The sequence below is a fragment of the Primulina eburnea genome, chromosome 1 (genome assembly GCF_022965805.1).
Source record: "Primulina eburnea isolate SZY01 chromosome 1, ASM2296580v1, whole genome shotgun sequence".
Classification (NCBI taxonomy): Eukaryota; Viridiplantae; Streptophyta; class Magnoliopsida; order Lamiales; family Gesneriaceae; genus Primulina; species Primulina eburnea.
The window spans coordinates 425198-445654 of NC_133101.1; the positions used below are offsets into that span (position 1 = coordinate 425198).

The 20457-nt window shown below is 34.5% G+C and overlaps 3 protein-coding genes, 1 long non-coding RNA gene and 1 pseudogene across 5 annotated transcripts; 3 read left to right on the forward strand and 2 right to left on the reverse strand.

Moving 5' to 3' along the window:
* Window positions 1-1359: 1359 nt before the first annotated feature.
* On the forward strand, window positions 1360-3672 carry LOC140828019 (pectate lyase-like). Its single transcript, XM_073191021.1, has 3 exons — window positions 1360-1513; window positions 1754-2633; window positions 2711-3672. The coding sequence occupies exons 1-3, from the start codon at window positions 1377-1379 to the stop codon at window positions 2930-2932; spliced, it is 1239 nt and encodes a 412-aa protein (XP_073047122.1). The 5' UTR covers window positions 1360-1376; the 3' UTR covers window positions 2933-3672.
* A 1354-nt stretch (window positions 3673-5026) lies between these two features.
* LOC140828435 (E3 ubiquitin-protein ligase RGLG5-like) lies at window positions 5027-9285 on the reverse strand. 2 transcript variants are annotated; one of them, XM_073191472.1, is made up of 12 exons: window positions 9134-9285; window positions 8176-8944; window positions 7642-7726; window positions 7405-7545; window positions 7183-7296; window positions 7011-7108; window positions 6361-6440; window positions 6174-6279; window positions 5960-6087; window positions 5661-5844; window positions 5464-5520; window positions 5027-5371 (listed from the first exon to the last, which is right to left on the reverse strand). In XM_073191472.1, exons 2-12 carry the CDS (start codon window positions 8539-8541, stop codon window positions 5291-5293), a joined length of 1440 nt encoding a protein of 479 aa, XP_073047573.1. In that variant the 5' UTR covers window positions 8542-8944; window positions 9134-9285; the 3' UTR covers window positions 5027-5290. The 2 variants fall into 2 exon arrangements, with proteins under 2 accessions (XP_073047573.1, XP_073047521.1); XM_073191420.1 differs by having other exon boundaries at window positions 8176-9266.
* Window positions 9286-11426: 2141 nt separating this feature from the next.
* Window positions 11427-12523, forward strand: LOC140814523 (GDSL esterase/lipase At5g14450-like; annotated as a pseudogene).
* A 138-nt stretch (window positions 12524-12661) lies between these two features.
* LOC140828597 (SAGA-associated factor 29 homolog A-like) lies at window positions 12662-16538 on the reverse strand. Its single transcript, XM_073191565.1, has 9 exons — window positions 16137-16538; window positions 15402-15495; window positions 15110-15186; window positions 14481-14593; window positions 14240-14325; window positions 13995-14048; window positions 13222-13372; window positions 13101-13114; window positions 12662-12943 (listed from the first exon to the last, which is right to left on the reverse strand). Exons 1-9 carry the CDS (start codon window positions 16252-16254, stop codon window positions 12841-12843), a joined length of 810 nt encoding a protein of 269 aa, XP_073047666.1. The 5' UTR covers window positions 16255-16538; the 3' UTR covers window positions 12662-12840.
* Window positions 16539-18896: 2358 nt separating this feature from the next.
* LOC140809803 (uncharacterized) lies at window positions 18897-20435 on the forward strand. Its single transcript, XR_012113181.1, has 2 exons — window positions 18897-19372; window positions 19551-20435. It is a non-coding gene; the product is annotated as an uncharacterized lncRNA (long non-coding RNA).
* Window positions 20436-20457: the final 22 nt, after the last annotated feature.

A 20457-nucleotide genomic window follows, 5' to 3' on the forward strand; every position in this document is an offset into this window, starting at 1 on the left:
AATTACTATTTTTGGCAAAAACTCTGCTTTTATATATATATAGATAAGAATCTCTATAATAGAGAGAGACAAAATAGTGTCTTGGTCTGTTTTTAGATTTTCCCATTTTGACCTTATGTGCTATCAATATTACACTTTGGTTTTAATTTATTTTTAATTTCAAAAAACATTTTTGTTTTTATTTTTTAAATTACAACAATTCAAATAGCACTTTATTTCCTCGATAATTTGTCAAATTTCACTTCAGTCTCTCGATAATTATAAAAAAAAATTACACACAGACCGCATGTGCAAAATAGCTAGTGTAGAGAAAGAGTTTAGCCATAGGTAGAAGTCTATATTATAATATTAGGCATAGTTTGGTACATGAGATAAGAGAGGGATTGATAAATAATCCTTCTTATCCCATGTTTGGTACCTTTTTAAAAAGCTCATGATAATATCATGGGCCCTTGATAAATAATTTTTTAGAAGGATAAAATATCCCTAATAGAAGGTGTGATAATTTTAATCAAATGATAAAATACACTACAAATGACTTAATTACCCTCAATTTATAAATGATTTTTTATAAATCTATGCTAGTAGGTAGAAATTAAAATCAAATAAATATTTTATTTATTTTTATATATTATATAATATGATAATTATATAAATGATTTCGAGATAATTATATAAATAAATTTTATAAATCTCAATAAAATTATTATTATCACTCGATTATCCTTAAAAATTGATATTTGACTTGACTCACAAAATCAAAGTCTCAATTATCATATTATATAATATATAAAATTAGGTAAAAATAAATAAATCATGCAAGTACTATCGGTACATAAACAAATAAAAAATATGAACTCAAGCAACAACTTTAAAATTATAAAATTTATTATGATAAGGTTAATTTTGTCATTACAATCTAATATATAAATTTAATCACTCTTATTAAAATCATACCAAACATTAAATATAATATCCTACAGCTTATTTATCCTTAACTTATCCTTATATTATATATCACATGTTTATCCTATCACGTGTACCAAACTATAGCTTCCAGAACAAACACAATAATGGGACTCGCACTTGAAAGTCAAAAGTCTCTTGGAAAGTTATTGCTACGGGTTGGTTCCACTCTTAAATTCAATATCTCAAAAGTCTTATATTACATTCTAAAGCTAGCAAAACTAACTTAACCACCAACTAAATGTAAAACGGATTAAGTTTGAAAGCAGAATGCAAGTCGTGTAAATTGGTCAGAGAATTAAGCCAACATGCTGAATCAAATCACGCCATTTATCCCGGAATTTTCCCCTTTATAAACCAAACCACACTTAGTTACCACTACCATTTATCCAACAACCATTCCAAACAATATGTCCAATATCACCATTAATTCCTCCTTATCCTTATTCTTCTTCTTCTTCTTCTTCCTATTCTTGATATCTCATCCAGTGCTCTCCACATTCTCTCATGTTCAAGACCCTGATCTCGTGGTACAAGATGTGCATCAGTAAGTACAACATAAGCGTGCACTCCATCTCGAAATTAAGATATTAGATTTGAAAATGGGATCTTGTTTCTTTAAGATTATTATGTACGTTTCAGTTAGCTAGAACCAAATTCTAAGTTCTTTGTACTATGTTTTCATGATTTTGTTAAATGGAGTAATGAGCTTCAAATTGTTTATGTTTATTGTCTCTATTTACTAAACAATTTTTCTCTGAACTAACTATATTTCAAAATCCTGCAGGAGCATTAATGCGTCAAGAAGAAACTTAGGCTACCTCTCTTGCGCTTCCGGCAACCCCATCGACGACTGCTGGCGGTGCGATCCCAACTGGGAGAACAACCGCCAGCGTTTAGCTGACTGTGCTATCGGCTTCGGCAAGAATGCAGGTGGTGGCAGAGACGGCCGCATCTATGTCGTCACTGACCCCGGGGACGATGATCCAGTGAACCCACGGCCTGGTACCCTCCGCCATGCTGTGATCCAAAACGAGGCGCTATGGATAATCTTCAAGCGCGACATGGTCATACGGCTAAATCAAGAACTCGTAATGAACTCCCACAAAACCATCGACGGCCGCGGTGCCAGTGTCCATATATCTAACGGCCCATGCATTACTATTCACTACGCGAGTAACATAATAATCCATGGGATTCACATACACGACTGTGTGATAGCCGGGAATGGAATTATCAGAGATTCCCCGCAGCATGCAGGGCACTGGGATGTTTCTGATGGAGATGGGATCGTCATTTTCGCCGGGAAAAATATCTGGATAGACCATTGCTCGTTGTCGAATTGTAACGACGGGCTGATAGACGTGATCCACGGTTCGACCGCAGTCACGATCTCAAATAATTATTTCACTCATCATGATAAGGTGATGTTGTTAGGACACAGTGATGCGTTTGGGCAGGATAAGAATATGCAGGTGACCATTGCTTTTAATCATTTTGGAGAAGGGCTGGTTCAAAGGATGCCTAGGTGTAGGCTTGGGTATTTTCATGTGGTGAACAATGACTATACTCATTGGGAAATGTATGCAATTGGTGGAAGTGCTTCTCCTACCATTTATAGCCACGGGAACAGATTTCTTGCACCCACTGATAGGTTTAGAAAAGAGGTAACTAATGAAGATTCAAATATAATCAACATATATAGTGCATGAGGTTTAATTGTAACTAATCACAAATATTGTAGGTGACGAAGCACGAGGATGCACCGGAAAGCGAATGGAAACACTGGAACTGGATATCGGAAGGCGATCTGATGTTGAACGGTGCCTTTTTTCGGCAGTCGGGAGGTGGAGCTTGGGCAGCACGTTCGAGGGCATCAAGTTTAAGTGCTAGGCCAGTTTCTCTCGTGGGTTCAGTCACCAGAACTGCTGGGGCACTTAATTGCAGGGCTGGATCTCGTTGCTAGCTAGTTTTGATATATTACAATGACGATGTTTGCTTTTTCTACTTCCCTTTAATATTCGCTAGTTGAATCCCATAAGCTCTTGCGTGATTGATGCTAATATTAATTCAAGCTCAATGAACTATCTATCTATAGGGACCACTGAAGTTTGATTTCAAGAAAATAGGAGAAGAAAAGCAAAAGACCCCATATATGTAATATAGAGACTCAAAAAACATAAATAAGTAAACGACAATATCATTAGTTTTTTGGGAAAATTCGATCCTATCAGTTGGTGGTAGGTAGGTACCAACAACAAGTGCATGGTAGAGTAAATACACAACCAAATGAAAGAATTGAAATTATAGAACTAAAATGGATGTCCCAAGACGTGTCTCTCAACAAAAAGGCAAGCTATATATATCCATTTTAACGAACAAATTAATAAATAAAATGAACAAATTAACAATCAAGGAAATTTAGAAGAAGAAGAATCCAGCGGCAGCGGCGGTGCCAACAGCAGCGGAGATCTTCAACGTGGCGACGCCGCTATTGGGTTTATCAGCTGCGGGTTCGCTGGGGCTAGGTGCTGCGGCAGAGGGAGTGGGAGCAGCAGCATCGGCGGCGGGGCCTGGAGGATATGAGAGCTCCTCCTCGGGGGAGGCGGCAGGAAAGGATTCTGGGGCGGCGGCGGAGGCTGGCACAGGTGCAGATTTCGGGGTGGCACTGATCGAGCTGGCGGTTGGCTTCGACGGAGCGGCAGCCGGTGATGATGAAGGTGCGCCATGTGGTGATTGGCCGGAAACTGCGACCGCGAAGGCGGCGACCAAGACGAGTGCGAGAGCAACCATTTGACGAGCCATTTTTATATTAGTTTTATTTTCTTTGAAATGATTGCCCTCTTTTGCTTGATTCTTTTAGGCTCTTGCAGTACTTCTCAACTTATATTTCGAGAAACACTGCGACAATAAAGAATGGGGAAAATAAGAGCTGAGGCGGAGGGGTTATAAAGGGCGGAGGGTGGTGGGGTGGCGTACGTTGGAGCCATGCAAAACTGTGGGCATATAATTGTCCAAAAACAGGGGAGGCCCGAGATTAACGGTCAACGGCTTATATTACATGCAAAGGCACCAACATTTGTGATTGTGGTGATGATAGCTAGCGTGATTATCTCACAGCCTCACTTATTTGTCCTATAGTAAATGTTATTTTTAAAAAAAAAAGGTATTCACTATCAATTAGATATTGACTAATGCAATCGATTTTATAGTATGTCCGTGTCTATGTGTATATATATCATGGTTAGTGAGATCGAAATGATACGATAATAAGTTGAAACATAATGATAAAATAGTTATTTATAATTCTATTTATTATAAAATTTGAGTTAAATATAGGATAAGATCAGAAATTGAATCTAAAAATGTATCACACCGTCGTCGATTTTGCAAACAAGAACATCAAAAGAATGCGAGTCAAAAGAGAATCAGAACCGAATTTCTTCACTCATCAGCTCGAATTTGAACCTTATGGTGCCAGCATGGTCAATGAGATGAATGTCTGGTTTTTACAACTGAAGACGGACAACCCATTTCATATCCAATAGCCTATAACCCGGAGACTGTTGTTTGAATTTCATCGATTTTGCTAAAATATATTTCTACAACTTTTTCTCCATCACATTGAGGCAACAAGCAAGTGGTCTCTCTCTTGATCTTGTCCAAGGTCTAGTGAGCACCCGGTGTCGATTGTTGCATTGAAGTCCTAATAATGGCTAATCTCATTAGTTAAGAAAGAGATCGTTCTACTCTAATCTACGACCTTCATTGGATCTAATATTTCAGCATTTCTTGAATAACAATTTGTTTCTTCTAACTCTGTATGTTTGATTAATCTTTGCTTAGCAATAAAGCAAGTCTAAACATGAGATTTACTGTTTTTTCATGAGAAACAAGTCCACCGTCTGAATCTAATCCACTCTATCTCTGGATATTCGAGTCATAATAAACAATTTCAGCAAGAGTCACAGTTTGTTCCCTGCCTAACAAGCATATTTTTAAATAAATAAATTAGGAGACGCAACTTTTACGATTTCGACCACAAAATAATTCCATTCGATTAACAACAATCTTAACTCTTACACTTTCAAACTGTTTCAATTCAAAGCCTTACTACAGAAACTTTGCAACTTCACCGAGCCCCCTAATATCGGCCTAAAAATATGTACACGATCCAACCAAAAGATAATGTAGAAAGACTGATTACTTGATTTGTAGTATCAAAACACTATCAAAAAGCTACCACTTTTATACATCAAGAAACCAATACAAAGAATTTGATACTATAATAATATAGAGTTGAGATTCAAAGGAGGACAGCTATTTAGTAGAGCTTGATTCTGGTCTCAATTCGACTCCGGCAAATTGGACATAGTTGAAGGTCTTGTCCACAACGGCGACATGTCTGAAAAACGAGGTAAAAAACCTATTTTGCTTGGAAATTTATAGAATTCATACCACTATGTCACAACAGATCTTGAAATGGAAGTTGGTTACCTGATGACCACAACCGAAAGCCATGTCCTTTGGGTTGCTAAGGCAGACAGGACAAATCTATTGAACCAAAAAGAAGCCATGGTTACTTTTTACTCGCATAACTCATTCAAGAATTTCCCTTACAGAGGGATGAGCTGATAAAGGACGGAAACACGTCCTCTACAACCCAATATTGATTCATATGCACAAAAGAATACCTGGTAGTCCAACATCGAGCTAGGAGCAGATGGAGTTACATTTGCAGAAACATTGTTCTCGTAAAATGAACTGGCGCTGTGCTGAAAACTAGTTGTTTGTGAGGGTTTTGAGCTGCTGGCATATGTTGTACTATAGAGTGGAGGAGGAAGAGGGACCCTTCCAGGAGCATTTCCTTTTGATCCACTAAACCATCCAAAAAGTAAATGCATGCGATCAGGGCTACATATGCACCCAAGTAATACCAGCACACCCCCAACCCTGACCATACACACAGAAGAAAAGGTGAAGCAAGGATTACCTTAACAAATTGAGCTCCATTGTCGCTTTATATTGAGCAGGAATTTCCATTAATGAAGAAAGAGCAAATTCAGTCTCCTTTCGAGATTGTTGCACATTTTTAGACATTATCTCTGTAAAATTAACAAACTGAAGAACAAAGGAGTAAAGAGTCACCAAATTTAGCCAAGTAGGTATTGGTAGAAAAATTAATATATCTAAAGCAAACAACTGACCTGGAAATTATCAAATTCCCGAGCAGGAATGTTATCATCGAATTCCTTCATTGTGTCCCAAGGGCCATCCCCAACCCCAACCAAAATAATAGATAACGGATATTTGCTGCAAATAATGTAGAAATCATTGCCAGAAGAATGAGGAAAAATGACCAGCATATCCCGAAAACATGTTTAAAAAATTCACCTTGCTTCAACAATTGCTTGAACAGTTCTATGCTCCTGTGGACTTAACTGACCGTGTCCAGTATCAACGCTTCTGGTAACCTGAGAATATGCATAATATTGCTGACACATGGAATAAACTAAAAAAATCATAAGAAAAGAAACATCAAACGTTGCAACAATATTTAAGCATAAGAAAACACTACTAATAAACGGAAGAATTTTTTCCGTTAAGTTATCTGAGAATCATATTCAAATTCATCTTTCTTCCAACCATGTCAGACAACTAATGAACATAAGAACATGAGAAGCAAAACAGACTGTTAAATGGTCTAGAAGCCTTACATGGGACAGGATTTTATTTTAAATGGACTGGAGAAAAAGATTCACAAACATATATATTGACATTGATTGCCAGATAAAATTAAAAGAACAAGCAGGAGTGCACGCATATATATGTAGTTAGAATGGCAGGAAGATGTGAAAAAGAGAATGGAACAACACCCAATGGTTCAGTCAATCAAAATATGATGATTTATGACACAATTTAAGAACTTCCGACCTGCATTTCCAAATAAGTTTTTAGATTTATCAGAGCATGTGAACAGCAGTTCCAACTCGTCTAGAGTAAAAAAAAAAAAAAACCTTGGCATTGTTTATAGCATAATATACCTGTCCGTCTGCAATAATCAGTAAAACATGGTACTGGCCTCCACTATGCTGAACAATAGACATGGCCATTTCGATAATAGGCGCAAACGATGTGGGACCTGAAACAAAGTGATAAAGATTCTAAGCTATCATTCAAATCTAGCTTGACAAAGAAGACTAGAAAGTTATTAACCTGCCAGTTTTAGGCTAGGAACAATTTCTCGATAACGACTTAAAACCTCCTCAAATCCATTACAAAATCTCTCCTCGGGGTAGAAACTGAAAACATCCTGATCATGGGTTGATGCTGCGAGATTAATTAGGTGAAATGTATATTTATAATTTGAGAAAGAAAATTATAAATTATGAGAAAGAAAATTATAAATTACAGAATAAGACTAGTTTCATGTAATACCATCTCCAAATCCAAAAGTAGGAATCAAGTTATCATCGTCAAACGCGGCCATTGTCTTTCCAATGATAGATATTGCTTGTTCATAGGGATTAAGACCATTTCCAATGTAATGTAAGCTTCGGCCATGATAGGAATTTTTGCCTAAACATTGAATGAAGCTCAGCTGCTGCTCCACAATTTCTAGTCCTCAATTGAGGCAATCTAACTAAACAGAAACTGAAAATCAGAAGACTCTACCCGTCCATTCGTTGCTCTTCGTGAAATCAATCCCAACAATTAGATTGGAGGACTCCAGTCCGGCACGTGCAAGAGCTTCAGTCACCTGAAAAACCTCAACTTTAAAATCTTTTATGAACATTCAAAGACACAGAACAGGGGATCACATTACCGCTCCATCGAAATTTGGAAGCAGACGAACATGGAGCTAAAAATGTGAATTTATGATATATGATAAAGCTAATCAGATTCTGGTATTCCTAGGTCACATATGGTTAACACTGACTATTTTATTTTGATTATGAATCATGTTCTGATTTTGCTATAAACTAAAAGCCATTCAACCAAGCCTTCAAGAACTATTTTAGTGAAAAGTTCACAAAAAATCCAGCAAGTTACAACTATACCAATTGCCTGGAATTGAATAAATTAATCATTTAAAACACGTGTTTTACATGCCCATTAATCGTAGCTCATTTTCGATGCTTCACATTGTCTAATATCAAGAAAGACCTATGATTCAATAGTTCTCTCCCAATATCCACACGCACATACCTCCTCCAATGATCTGTAATTGTCTGCGATTCTTGAATACCTTCTCTCAAATATTTTCTGTGGCACGTGTGGTTGCGACGGAAGCCCATATTGTTGAGGAGGAGCATATAATTCCGGCGGACTACCATAATTTTGAGGTGGCGCATGTGATTGTGACGAAGTACCGTAATTTTGAGGAGGAACGTGGTCCTGGCCTGAAGGTGGATAACCAGCTGGATAAGGATGCTGCACAGGATAATTCTGAGCATATGATGAATATGACGATTGAGTATGATCATGATGCCATCCAGACGACGAAATAGACCGACCAGTTGAAGATGGCCTCCCATTCCCTCCACCTCTAGGACTAGATTTCTGATTTCCCATTAGATCAAATATCTACAAAAGTACTTCAAAATTCTAATCACAGGCCCCAATCTTCACCACAGAAAATTGATTCAAGTAACCTCTCAGATTAATCAAGGGTCCAGGAAAGCCCGAAAGAATCAATTACTCCAAAATTTAATTAGCAAAGGGAATCAATAATATAACCCAGATCTACACAGATTGATCCCCCAATCAGAAAGCAATTCAAAACTCTGGAATCTGGATATTGTAAATGCCTAGTTATCTCAAACCCAATTTCCTACTAATTTCCACATATACAAGAAAATTAAACAAGTGCGAATTTATCAAAGTAGGTAGCTTATTTGGCAAATGAAGGAAAAATGAGTATGGAAAACTGCGCCGACTTCAGGTCGACCCTTCCACGCCAAGCCTCCCACGTAACCTTTTTTCAGATAAGCACGCATCAAAAATAGATTTTAATTGTATATCTGAAAATTCAAAGACAATGCATAGTAAAGAGAAAGGAAACAAAACAAAACAAAACATAACGTGTTTATCTGAAAATTCAACGACAATGAATAGTAAAGAGAAAGGAAACAAAACAAAACGTGAATCGATTGGTAACTCGAACCGTATAAAATTCGATAATTCAAAGTGAAACAAAACAAATTTGAAACTGCTTTTCCAGATATCAATTCCTCCAAATCTCCACATGCAGAAATTGATAGCAGCATTTCTCTTTTGTGCCTGGAAGGGTGGATCAGTGGAGGAGAGAAAATAAAAAAAAAAAAAAAACAAATAATACAATTTGACCTTAGTCAACTTTAGTATATACTTGACCCGTTGACCCGGAGCAGGACTATTATACTAACCACTATCCTATGTACGAGCATGTTCCCTCGAAATATTAAGTTCCAGTTTTTATTTTTTGAAATTGCTGAAATATTTTATTTAAATATGATATTTTTTTATTATTTTAAAACTAATAGTTTTTTTATATTTTTTTATTATATCTAAAAAAATTAAAAGAAAAATACGATTGAATTTTAAAATATATTTAATAATAAAATTGTAGATTTAAAAAGATTATTTTAGAATAAAAAAAGGGTGAAATTAGTTATAAGTATAATTTTTTTTTTGTGCGCGGAAAGAAAATAATAGTTATTATTGTAATTTTATTACAAGCTTCACTGTTTTAACTGAGCGTTAGTTTTTAAATGGTCTAAATTTTTAATTAGATATTAAAATATACCTGATTATTAAATACATTAATTATTTTTATATATAATTAAAACATAGTAAAATAGGAAATATTTTTATATGATTTGCTCATTCAATTATATTTGTGTGAAAAATAAAACCAACTTATAAATTTGGGATTGGTGAAATAATATTTTTAGATATAACTTAATCAATTATTTATTATAAATAGCATTTTTAATCAATTTTTAAAACTATAATTATGGTAAAAACAAATATTTTTGAAAAATACACGAGGATAATTCAAAATAATTAATCATGATGTCGATTAACTAATAATTGAATCATGTAGCCGCGATATTCTATAATAATATTCTCTTTTTCGCCAGCTGTGTACTTTAATCATTAATGCTATGATTTATTACACTAAAAAAAATGTTACGATTTAATATATTTTTGAAAAATATATGATATATTTATTTCACAATATGAATATATATTAATTAAAATATATAATTGGATAAAATAGCACAAATCAGCCATATATTTTCCCTCGATAAATAAATATTTCGAGTTTATATTGTCCTCATTAGATTTTTAACTTCGAATATATACTATTTTATTATTAGGTCTAAAAAGTGTGAAAAAAACATGAAGTGTTGATACTAAACATCAAGCATGACAATATAAAATATTAAGCCTAATTAATCTGACTTTAAACGTAATTTTTTTTCTAAAATATTTAACTATTTTAAGGCAAACAATAGATAAAATAATATGAACAACACCATAAATTTAACATAAATCCATATTATGAAATAACATAAGACTGTTAAATGCAACAATTAATAGTTTCCTACGCAATTTTGCTATAATAAATATTTTTTAAAACAGTGTCTACAGCCTATCCTTTAGACACAGCAGCAATTATGTTAAAATATAATTGTGTTGTATCTGATAAACTCTCAAATGTTTGGTAATGGTATCCCACGCCATCTTGCTACTGTGTGTGCTTTTTTTAAAAATAAGATAGACTTAGCAGTCGTTATTCTTTCGTGCATACATGGTAAACTTCATGACTAAGACATTAATCTGCAAAGGATGATAACAAAGTAAATTATAACAAGAAAACTCTTTACGACAGACTCGTTCAATAAAATATTGGTACGAGATAATTTCTCGTAGATCAAGTGTTTATTTATTCAACCAACTCAATCATCACATGAATGGTTTGTTATTAATTTTTAAACAGTGAAAAATATGTTATCGGGACTATCACTTGTAATTTACACAGACCATAATAAAAAAAGTAATACGAAAGAAGACTTGCCACTGAATATTTAAATATGTCCTAATCAAGACTTGACGGGGACTTGTGCCTCCATATCATAATCAATAAAACCACATGACCACATCTCAATGTATTAAAAAAATAAAATAATGAACCATATCTTAAAAAAGAAACAATTCAAAAAATATATATAAATAAAGTCTATGTCAAACACATCAATTGCAGGAGCAAGAGCCTTTTGGATTCACAATACAGGACCTATTGGAAAAGCATAACTTCTGTATAAAAGGCTAACTGCATTATTCAATCAGTTGTGAAAGCAAAAATCTGATGCATCGGAATATAATTTTAACGTGCATGCACGAATTGATTTTTTTTTCCCTTTTTAGAAAATAAAGTAGTGGATTGACTCGGTTGAAAATTTTAACCTTGCATGTCTCCTTCTACACCACCTTTAATGAAAATTAGTCGGCAGAGAAGATTATTATTTGCATCAAAGAAAGAACAGCTTATTTTGTCAATGAAGGTTCACATGAAACTTGGCAAGGTCTTGAAGAAAAAAACGTCATTAATGTGCCTTTTTGTTTCTTTACCTGATTTTAATTTATGCCTTCAATTTCAGTGAAAAAGAAGTCCGTTAAAAAAGGCTACCAAAGCCTAAGGGCTTTGTCAAGGCGCTGCTGTTCAAACTTGATATAAGGTAAAATGATATTGCTGCAGGCATAAGAAAGTTGAGTTTAGAACAACAGAAAGCCGCCATACCCATGATAATCAGCTATTACTCAACACAACTAAGAGTAAGCTGCACTAATATCTGTTGCTCCTGTATTTTACTCCTATGGTCCCGAAACTTAAGTGATCAGGATAAAAAATTAAGTCAGTCAATTCCAACTTACAGAATGGCCTGCTTGTTTTCTTTGTTTCTACATTCCCGTAGAATCTGTATGCGAAAGGGGCAAGGACATGATGGATACACAACACGGGTCCGATTGGCTGTCTGCCCGTAGTCACAGTTAAAAGTCCAAGATCCGATGCTGGGGTACCTTGATGAGTATGGCTGTGTCAAGAACCAAAATGTAATAGCTATACATTTCAACAACGAGCTTAAAGATGAGGTTCTCAAACTAAAAATAGAGCTTTATGGAGCTTCCATAGTATAAGTTGATATGTATACTGCAATGAATTAATCACAACTGCAAAGAATCAAGGTATGATCATATCCAACCAAATTTTGGGGGGAAAAAAATGTGAACTTTACCTTTCTTTAAGGAAAGTGCATCTTCCTTATTTGCAGGATTCGGGGACCATTTTCAAATATAGTGTGGATATCATGGAATCGGATACGATATCTGGTGTGGAAACAAAGGTAATGTAAATGGTAGTGAAGTGTCTGCTGACTCTTGCGCAGATCCTTCTGTAGTAATCAGCTGGGATGGTGCGCACTATTCTGAATCTGCAAATCGCATAATAGATGGATCCTTGTCCGATCCCCCAATGGCAATCATGAAAGCTTGCCATAAGCAAATGTGAGTCCATTGAAACATCATAGGATTTAATATGCAGGAACACCAGCAGAATCTACCAATGAAAAACTCACTTTTAAAGACAATTAACTGTCATTTTCAGATTCACCTCTGAATTAGTAATTTTTACACCTGTACACTGCCGTTTTGATCGATAAATACCACAACTAGTATCAAATGACAAAATCAAGTTATTGCAAAAAAGGAAAAAGTTGCTTCAAAGGGCGTGGATACAAACCATACTTAATCTTAGTCTAGTGGTTACAAAACTTAAATGCTAGAAGAACATGTATCATAATTTTTTACAACCTATAAATAGTATAGTTATTGACGATATCCTTCTGGAAGAGGGACAACCCGGTGGAAGGGTACCAATCGTTGAGGTAAAGATCCATCCTCTTCATCGTCGTCGAATTCCAAAACATAGCTGTCAAGGTAAACCACAAAGAAATTTTAGAACTTAAAATATCACCTGATAAATCGAACATCTATGTCAACACAAGCATATAATTCACAACAAACGATTCATGAGGAATAATAGACGATGATTATGCAAAGTGGCAAACTGAAGAAAAGATACTTACTCATCAGTCTTCCTCTACATAATCGCAAATCGAACATCACATTGCATGCAGAAAAAAACATAATTGCAAGTCAGCTTGAATCATTTCATCTTTAGAAACAACATAGAAAGCAGATATATACCTTCCGAGCTTGGACAACAGTTGCTTTATATAGAGTTGTGGTTTCTGGATATACTGCCAAAACATGTTTCCCGGGAGGAAAGTCATGGGCACTAGAGAGATCAGTTCCCTTTGGAAATGGTATAATATGCGACATAGGCAGCTTGTATTTTCTGACACCATCAAGGAAAAAAACAATAGATGAAGTTAAGCCACAATGTTGACTTCAAAGTTCAAGAATATAAGTATTTTGATGATCAATAAGAACCAACAACAGGCAAGCATCACATTTAGATAAGTGCAAACATCAATAAATTGGATTAATTGTCATGGAAATCAAAAAACCTTACAAAACCTAGAGAGTAAAATATAATGGTATAAAATCCTTTATAGCAACACTACAGCTAACAAGATTAATGAAAGAATCCCTCGATTAAATCCATGAGATTAAGACTATCACCAATCCACAACGATACTTCATTTTGTGCCTTTATGTACTGGATTGTGGACGAAAAATGCATTTTGAATATCATTATCATGTCAAAATTTGTGTTGCCTTAATTGAGTTGTAAGGTTTTCCAAACTTTTATGAATTAAAGAAATACAAAACGATAAATAAGAAAAATAAAACAAAATCAGAAACAGAAACAAAACATCGTTTTCTAGCAAAAATGTCTTAAATTTAATGAAATTGCAAAGTATCTCAGTAAACTGATGCTGAAGCAGGGCCAACAGAACCAAAAAACCATTGGTAACAAAGACAATACAGAAGTAACATCAGAAGAAAGAGCCAACCTCTGCCCACCGCTCTCCTCATCGTCACCTGGTTCTTCATCCAACACTTCAATTCTGTGTTCGCACAATTATTACACACAGATCTTGATTAAGACCAATTTACATCAGTATTTTTCTGAAAATAAAACTAAAAATAAAAACAAATATAATCTTAAGGTCATATGTTTTGTATGAAGCTTTTCATCAATGTTTGTTACGAAAATAGCAAAAATGCACTTTCGCCTTCTAAATAAAACAACACTCACTCTCTTGTTTCCTTGTCAAAATGGATAACTTTAACCACAAACCATTCATCCTTTCCTGCATCCTCTTGAGGAACCCTTGCTGCCACCTGAATTGTTTGGAGATTTCTAATTATAATCCACTACTAAATTATCACAACGGTAGGTATCTCAAACGAAATAAACCAAATTTGACTTCTTTAAAAGCGAATATCAACAGGATAATCAGTAGCAAGGGGGTGAAGACTTCCGGCTTAATGCTAACCTGTTCACCCTTCAAATTTGCAAGGTTCTCCAGGTGATTTCGCATTGAAGGAGAAAGTCTGGAGACATCTGAATCGGCCTTCATCCTCTTCTTTTTCGGCTCATTACCGTCTCCTGTTTGCCAAATGCCTAAGTTATATTGCCAATTCGAAGAAAAAGCAGATACAAATAGGCAAAAAAAAATCACATAAATGAAACATGAGCAGGTAGTTAAAAGTAAATATCATGTAATAATAACTCAACTACATTTATAGCACTGTACCAATTTAAAACCTACATAAACTGAACTACATAATGGATATGCATCCGCATATCGTCTTTTCTTTCAATGGGTAACACTCCTTTGGAAAAGGACTAAACCTTTTAAACTCTCGTCTTTTTATGCACATTTTTATACAAAACAAGAAAGGAGGCATAATTTAAACTCATTGAGATATTCATAGAAATAGCATGAAAATAGTTGTAATATTTTGATGATCACTTTCATATCTAGTATAAAGACAACCAACTGATCAAAATTCCAAAAACTAAGATCACTTGACAGCTTGGTAGTGAGCCATCAAATTTGTCATCAGCATACAGCCAGAAGTAGTCCTTTTTATGGAATGCCTTCTAAAACCAAGTACAAACCTATCTTTCTGCGATGTTGCCCTGAAGTCCCAGAAGGTAATAGAGCGTCCAGTTGTCCTAACAATTGGGTGGAAATTCTGTTTACAAATGGATAAACATAGATGAGAAGTAGAAAAAAAATGTGTATGCAAAATCAAACTTTTACATTCAACTCCTCGATTGGTGCAAACTATGAAATCCAAACAAAATAGCAACACTACTGTAAGCAACGATAATGTAATGAGAATTTGGAAAATGAAAATAAAAGTCCAAAAAAGAATAAACATCCTAATTGAATGAAATTCAGGCATACGTCACTTCATTCACTGACAACTCTTTGGCTTGTGTATATAACATTTTGAGCCTTGATAGAGAATTGTCACCAGGCTTTTCAACCACTTCAGGTGCTGCGCAGATAAAGAAATACCATATTATTTCCTATGCACTAGTCTATGATAAGGTTGCATATAGAATTAAACAAAAGCATGCTCATACTCCAACCATAATTCCCTAGCTCGAAAAAATATATGAAGGATCCATGGCAGAGCCAAGAATTCATATTAATCGAGGAAAATTATAAGTCCAAATGTTTTTCTAAATAGAGGGAGCTAATTACATTTTTACTCAATATTTACATTAAAATTAATAAATAAATTCCAGCCGCACCGGGCTTTGTGATTGGGATCAATCCAAGCTTATTTAAAACAATCCAAATGCAGCAACCAACACATACCATTCTAAATAATGTTCGATATATAATTACAAAGCCAACTAGTAAGTCAATTTGATATTTCCTCAACTAGATTTTATGTATACCCATAAAAGCTCATTAACTCATCCTAACTGTGAAGTATACACAACAGATATTTCCAAATTCCATTCTTCAATTCAGAAGCCATCAAGCTAACACTGCACGCAATCTTCGAAATTTTCCTAGATTACGATAACGGTGAACAGATAGTTTATAGTAGTAACAATCAAGATTGAGTGGAATAACCTGAATGGCCCCGAATTAGGGAAAAAAATAATATTTACACAACCCACTCACTGGATTGGAGTTTCTTGTGCATCTTGTTGATCTCCATGAGGATCTCCTCTTGCTTTTTCCTTAAGCGATCAAGTTCCACCGAGTTCTCCAAGATTCCGGCAATATCGGGAGTGGACATCCCCCAGAACTCCTCGAAGACCCGTGCTGACCGCCGTAACTACTTTCGGGTAAGAAAGACAATGATTCAACTAACAAAGTTAGATCCTTGAATCTTGACAAGGTCCCGAAATCGAACACTTGTGATATGGTTTTTAAGGAAATGATGATCTGATTTCTGATGGAAAGATAATAGCTTTTCAGGTATTTGTTCTTAAATTGGGAGTGGATTTTGAATCCGCCTACGGTTTCCTTGGAATCGCGAAGATCAAAATCGCAGTTTTTTATATTTGTGGTTTATGGATCCATTCTATTACTAAGGCTACGTTTGGTTGAAGGATAGACTATGATTAGTACGTAAATGATAAAGAAAATGATTGTGATAGGATTATAATATATGGTGTAAAATAATATTATGTTTGGTAAGATTTTTAAGTGTAGGATTATTTTGAATTTTTTGATGAAAAGACGAATTTGTCCTTCCCCTTCGCGACGGCGACAGTGGCGGTGGTGGCTGGCGGTCGGGCGGAAATGGTCTGCCGGAAAAGGTCGACGGGTGAGAGGGCCTGAAACGTCGCTATTAGCGACGGATTTGCCGAAAATGGTCTGCCGGAAATGGTCTTGCGACGGATTTACCGTCGCCGATCTTGTTTAGATCGGCGACAATTTCTGAAAAACCGTCGCTATTAGCGACGGTTTTTGAGAAAACCGTGGCTATTAGCGACGGTTTTTGAGAAAACCGTCGCTATTTGGGACGGATTTTTACAAACCGTCGCTAACTTGAGTTTGAATTTAGGAGAAGGGTAAAAATGGAAAAATAGGAGGTATTAAGAGTGGGATAATTTATCACACCTAAATTGTCAGTATTATTTGTCCAACAAATAGTAGCTACAGTGCGGGCTTTTCAATTTTATCACGGGCCCTCGTATTTCCTAAAAATCCAACCAAACGGGTGATTAGCCGGGATAAAATAATCTATCCCGGCTAATCACCCGAACCAAACGCAGCCTAAGTAAACAAAATAAACCCGGATTAGGCTGCTTAATCTTGAATTTAACCTGTGTCATTCTAATTTATATATTTATCATAATATATAAATATGAAATGAACTGATATTTATAGGGGTGTATTCAACGTGGGAAATTTATTGATTTTTAATGACTTTTGTAGATTTTAAAAATCTAGAGGTATTCAATCAAGACTTTTGCATACTCTATAGAAGTCTTGTGGTATTCAAAATAGACTTTCATGGAGTTTTAAAAAGTCAAGTGGTATTCAACATTGACTTTTATAAACTCTATAAAAGTCTACAGGTATTCAAATTTTCCATGGACTTTTAATAACTCCATGGAATTAATTGACATACAAACATTAAAGCCTAATGTACAACTACAAATTGTAAAAAATTGTATTTGGTTCACCCCAAAGATTTGAATGGATTTTTAAAACTTCTAACTCTCTCTTTGTCGTTTCACATCACATATCTTCATATCTTCTCTCCTCTCATCTTTTTCTAATACTCTCTCAAATTTTCGAAGTGTATCTCTATATATATTTTCATCTTTCTTTTTCGAATTTTTCATTTTTTGGCTGATTGTTCATTTAATAATTTTTTATTTTAATAACACGGGAAAATTTTGAATTATAGAATTGATTTTGTGATTTTTAATTTATGATTTATACAAATTAATGTAATATTCAATAATAATAAAAGATGATAAAAAAAAATGTTGTTTAATTCTTAATAATTGAATAGTTTCGTAACAACAATGATTTTTTAAATTCATTTTCGTATTTTTAATTAATATGTAAGCTATGATATTTTTATACAAAATTATATTCACACAATAATAAATAATATTATTTTTACATTTATATTATCAATTTAAAAATAAGATTACATGTTAATCAATTGATGTATTTTAAAAAATTTACAAACATGCATATAAACCCACATATATATACATGTAAGGATTAAACGATTTAACTTTTAAATAAGTAAATTTATTTATTAATATAAATATTAAAAATAATTTCAAATTGAATATGTTATATATGTCAATTAATTATTGGTTCAAAGAAATTAATAAAAAATCACATGTTATAGTTAAGTACAAAATTTATAAAATTCTATAAAAAAAATCTACAAAAGTCTAAAAAAATCTTGCAAAAAAGTCTACATAAATCCACATAAATCTGTGAGATTCCATAAAAGTCAATAAAAATTTATCAAATCCATAAAAGTCTATCATTATAAAAGTCATTAAAAGTCATCAAAACTCTGAATTGAATACACCCCACTTAAAATAATGATTATATTTTGAAAAATATTTTTAAAATTTTGATCATACATATTCTCGATTTTTCAATCTTTTTTTTTTCTCCAATAAATTTCTTATAAAAATGAATAAAATAAAAAAATGTAAAATTTAAACTAACATAGTGAAAATTATATTTTGAAAAATAATATAACGACTTATATAATTTTTCTTTCAAAAATCTATATAATTTTTCTTTCAAAAATCTATATAATTTGTGCCTATCATATATAAATTTACAAAGAAAATATTAGATTCCGATTAAAAAAACAAAAACAAAATAAATTCACCCATAAAATCAAGATCTTAAATGTGTTTTTTTCAAAATAAACCAAAAATAGATTATTTGTGGAAGCAGCAAAGTATTTTATTCACTTTTTGAATTCAAAATCTTCCGATTTCCCTCAAACCCAATCCGTTCGCTCTTCTTAAATTATCTCAAGACATCCATGGATCCCACAGATGGGGAGAATCCAGACGACTGGGAGCTGATTAATGATGATGGTTTTGTGCACAAGCGAAAGAAACAACGGCGCCAGGACTCCCTCACCACCTCGTCCGACGCCAATCAGCCGAGGACAAAACCTCCGCGAGCGGAAGAGAAAACTTCTCCTTAAACCGAGGGAGAAGTATTTAAGAGAGATTGGTCAGTGGGGACGTTTGTCGACCACCTTAAAGCAAATGGAAGCCAACTCCCAAACACAGTTTCAGGCGCGTGAAGGGATATATAACGCGGTCTCTTTTATCGAGCCCTCGAGCTCAGAAGAGTGTTCCTTGACAAATTTTACTGACCGGAGACTCGTCAACGACCTCCTATTTCAGGTTCCAGCTTCTTCCTTTAAAATTCTATGCATCCGCCACTTTCTTGTTTTGAAGTGTGCAGGCATGCATTTTGTAAAAATGAATGCCAGGGATTATTCCTTTTTGCAACTTGGAAGCTAGAAAAAAGGAGAAATTTGGAATTTTATGTTTTTTGTGACATTTATATTGACTCGAATAGGTCAAAGCACAGGAGGCTATAATTCACGGTGTCTCACATTTATGTGATGTGGCTGAGGCATTGTGCAGTGCGCGAGAGGAAAGGCTGAAGCAACAATTCATCGACCTGCTGATTTGGGAATCTTCACCATGTGAACTAGTTGCAGGATTAACTGACTAGCAGACCTCTGTAGGAACATTGTGGGTACCCGTACATAGTGGTGGTGTTGTTCTTGGTGTATCTTGTGCCTATTCAACTGTAGTGTAGCACAAATTATCTGTTTGTTGTAGAGTTCTGTGGGAATAAATGACTTGGGTTCTTGAGAAACGAAGTGCGATATCATATTAGCTCCATTTTTGTTGTATGATGTGAAGTGATTATGCGTGCATTTTCGGGCTGAGGAGTTTTGCAGCGTCTTGAATGGATGGCATTTCGATTTACTAATTTGAAGTGATCATGGAATTTGTACAGTCAAGGTACAAATTTTCTTCAGTGGTTAAATTTGGCTGGGACGGTGAGAAGTGTCTAAATGGTCTGGCTCGATTTGAACTCTTGTTAAACAAGGTTGAGGGTGTATCAAGTTATCTAATGATCTATTTTTGTCTGTTTGCCTTGGATTTTGGTAACGGATGATTTTATTGGCTTTGCACTCGTTCCCGATCCAATGTTTTATGGATGGAATGATCAAAGGCAAAACTCAGGTGCTAAATTACCTTGGCTATGAATTGGTAGGTCTGGTTGATGTTTGGTAGGCTCATGGAAGAAGATAAATATTGCTTGCAGTTTCTTTCATTTTTTTTCATGATTTTCATCCCAGTTGGTGGGTGTTCAGCTTTTTCAATATTGTATGGTGCACAAACAGAAAGAACGAGTTTTCTTTTATTGAATCATGCTTCTTGATCTTAACATTTGATTTCATTTATGGATA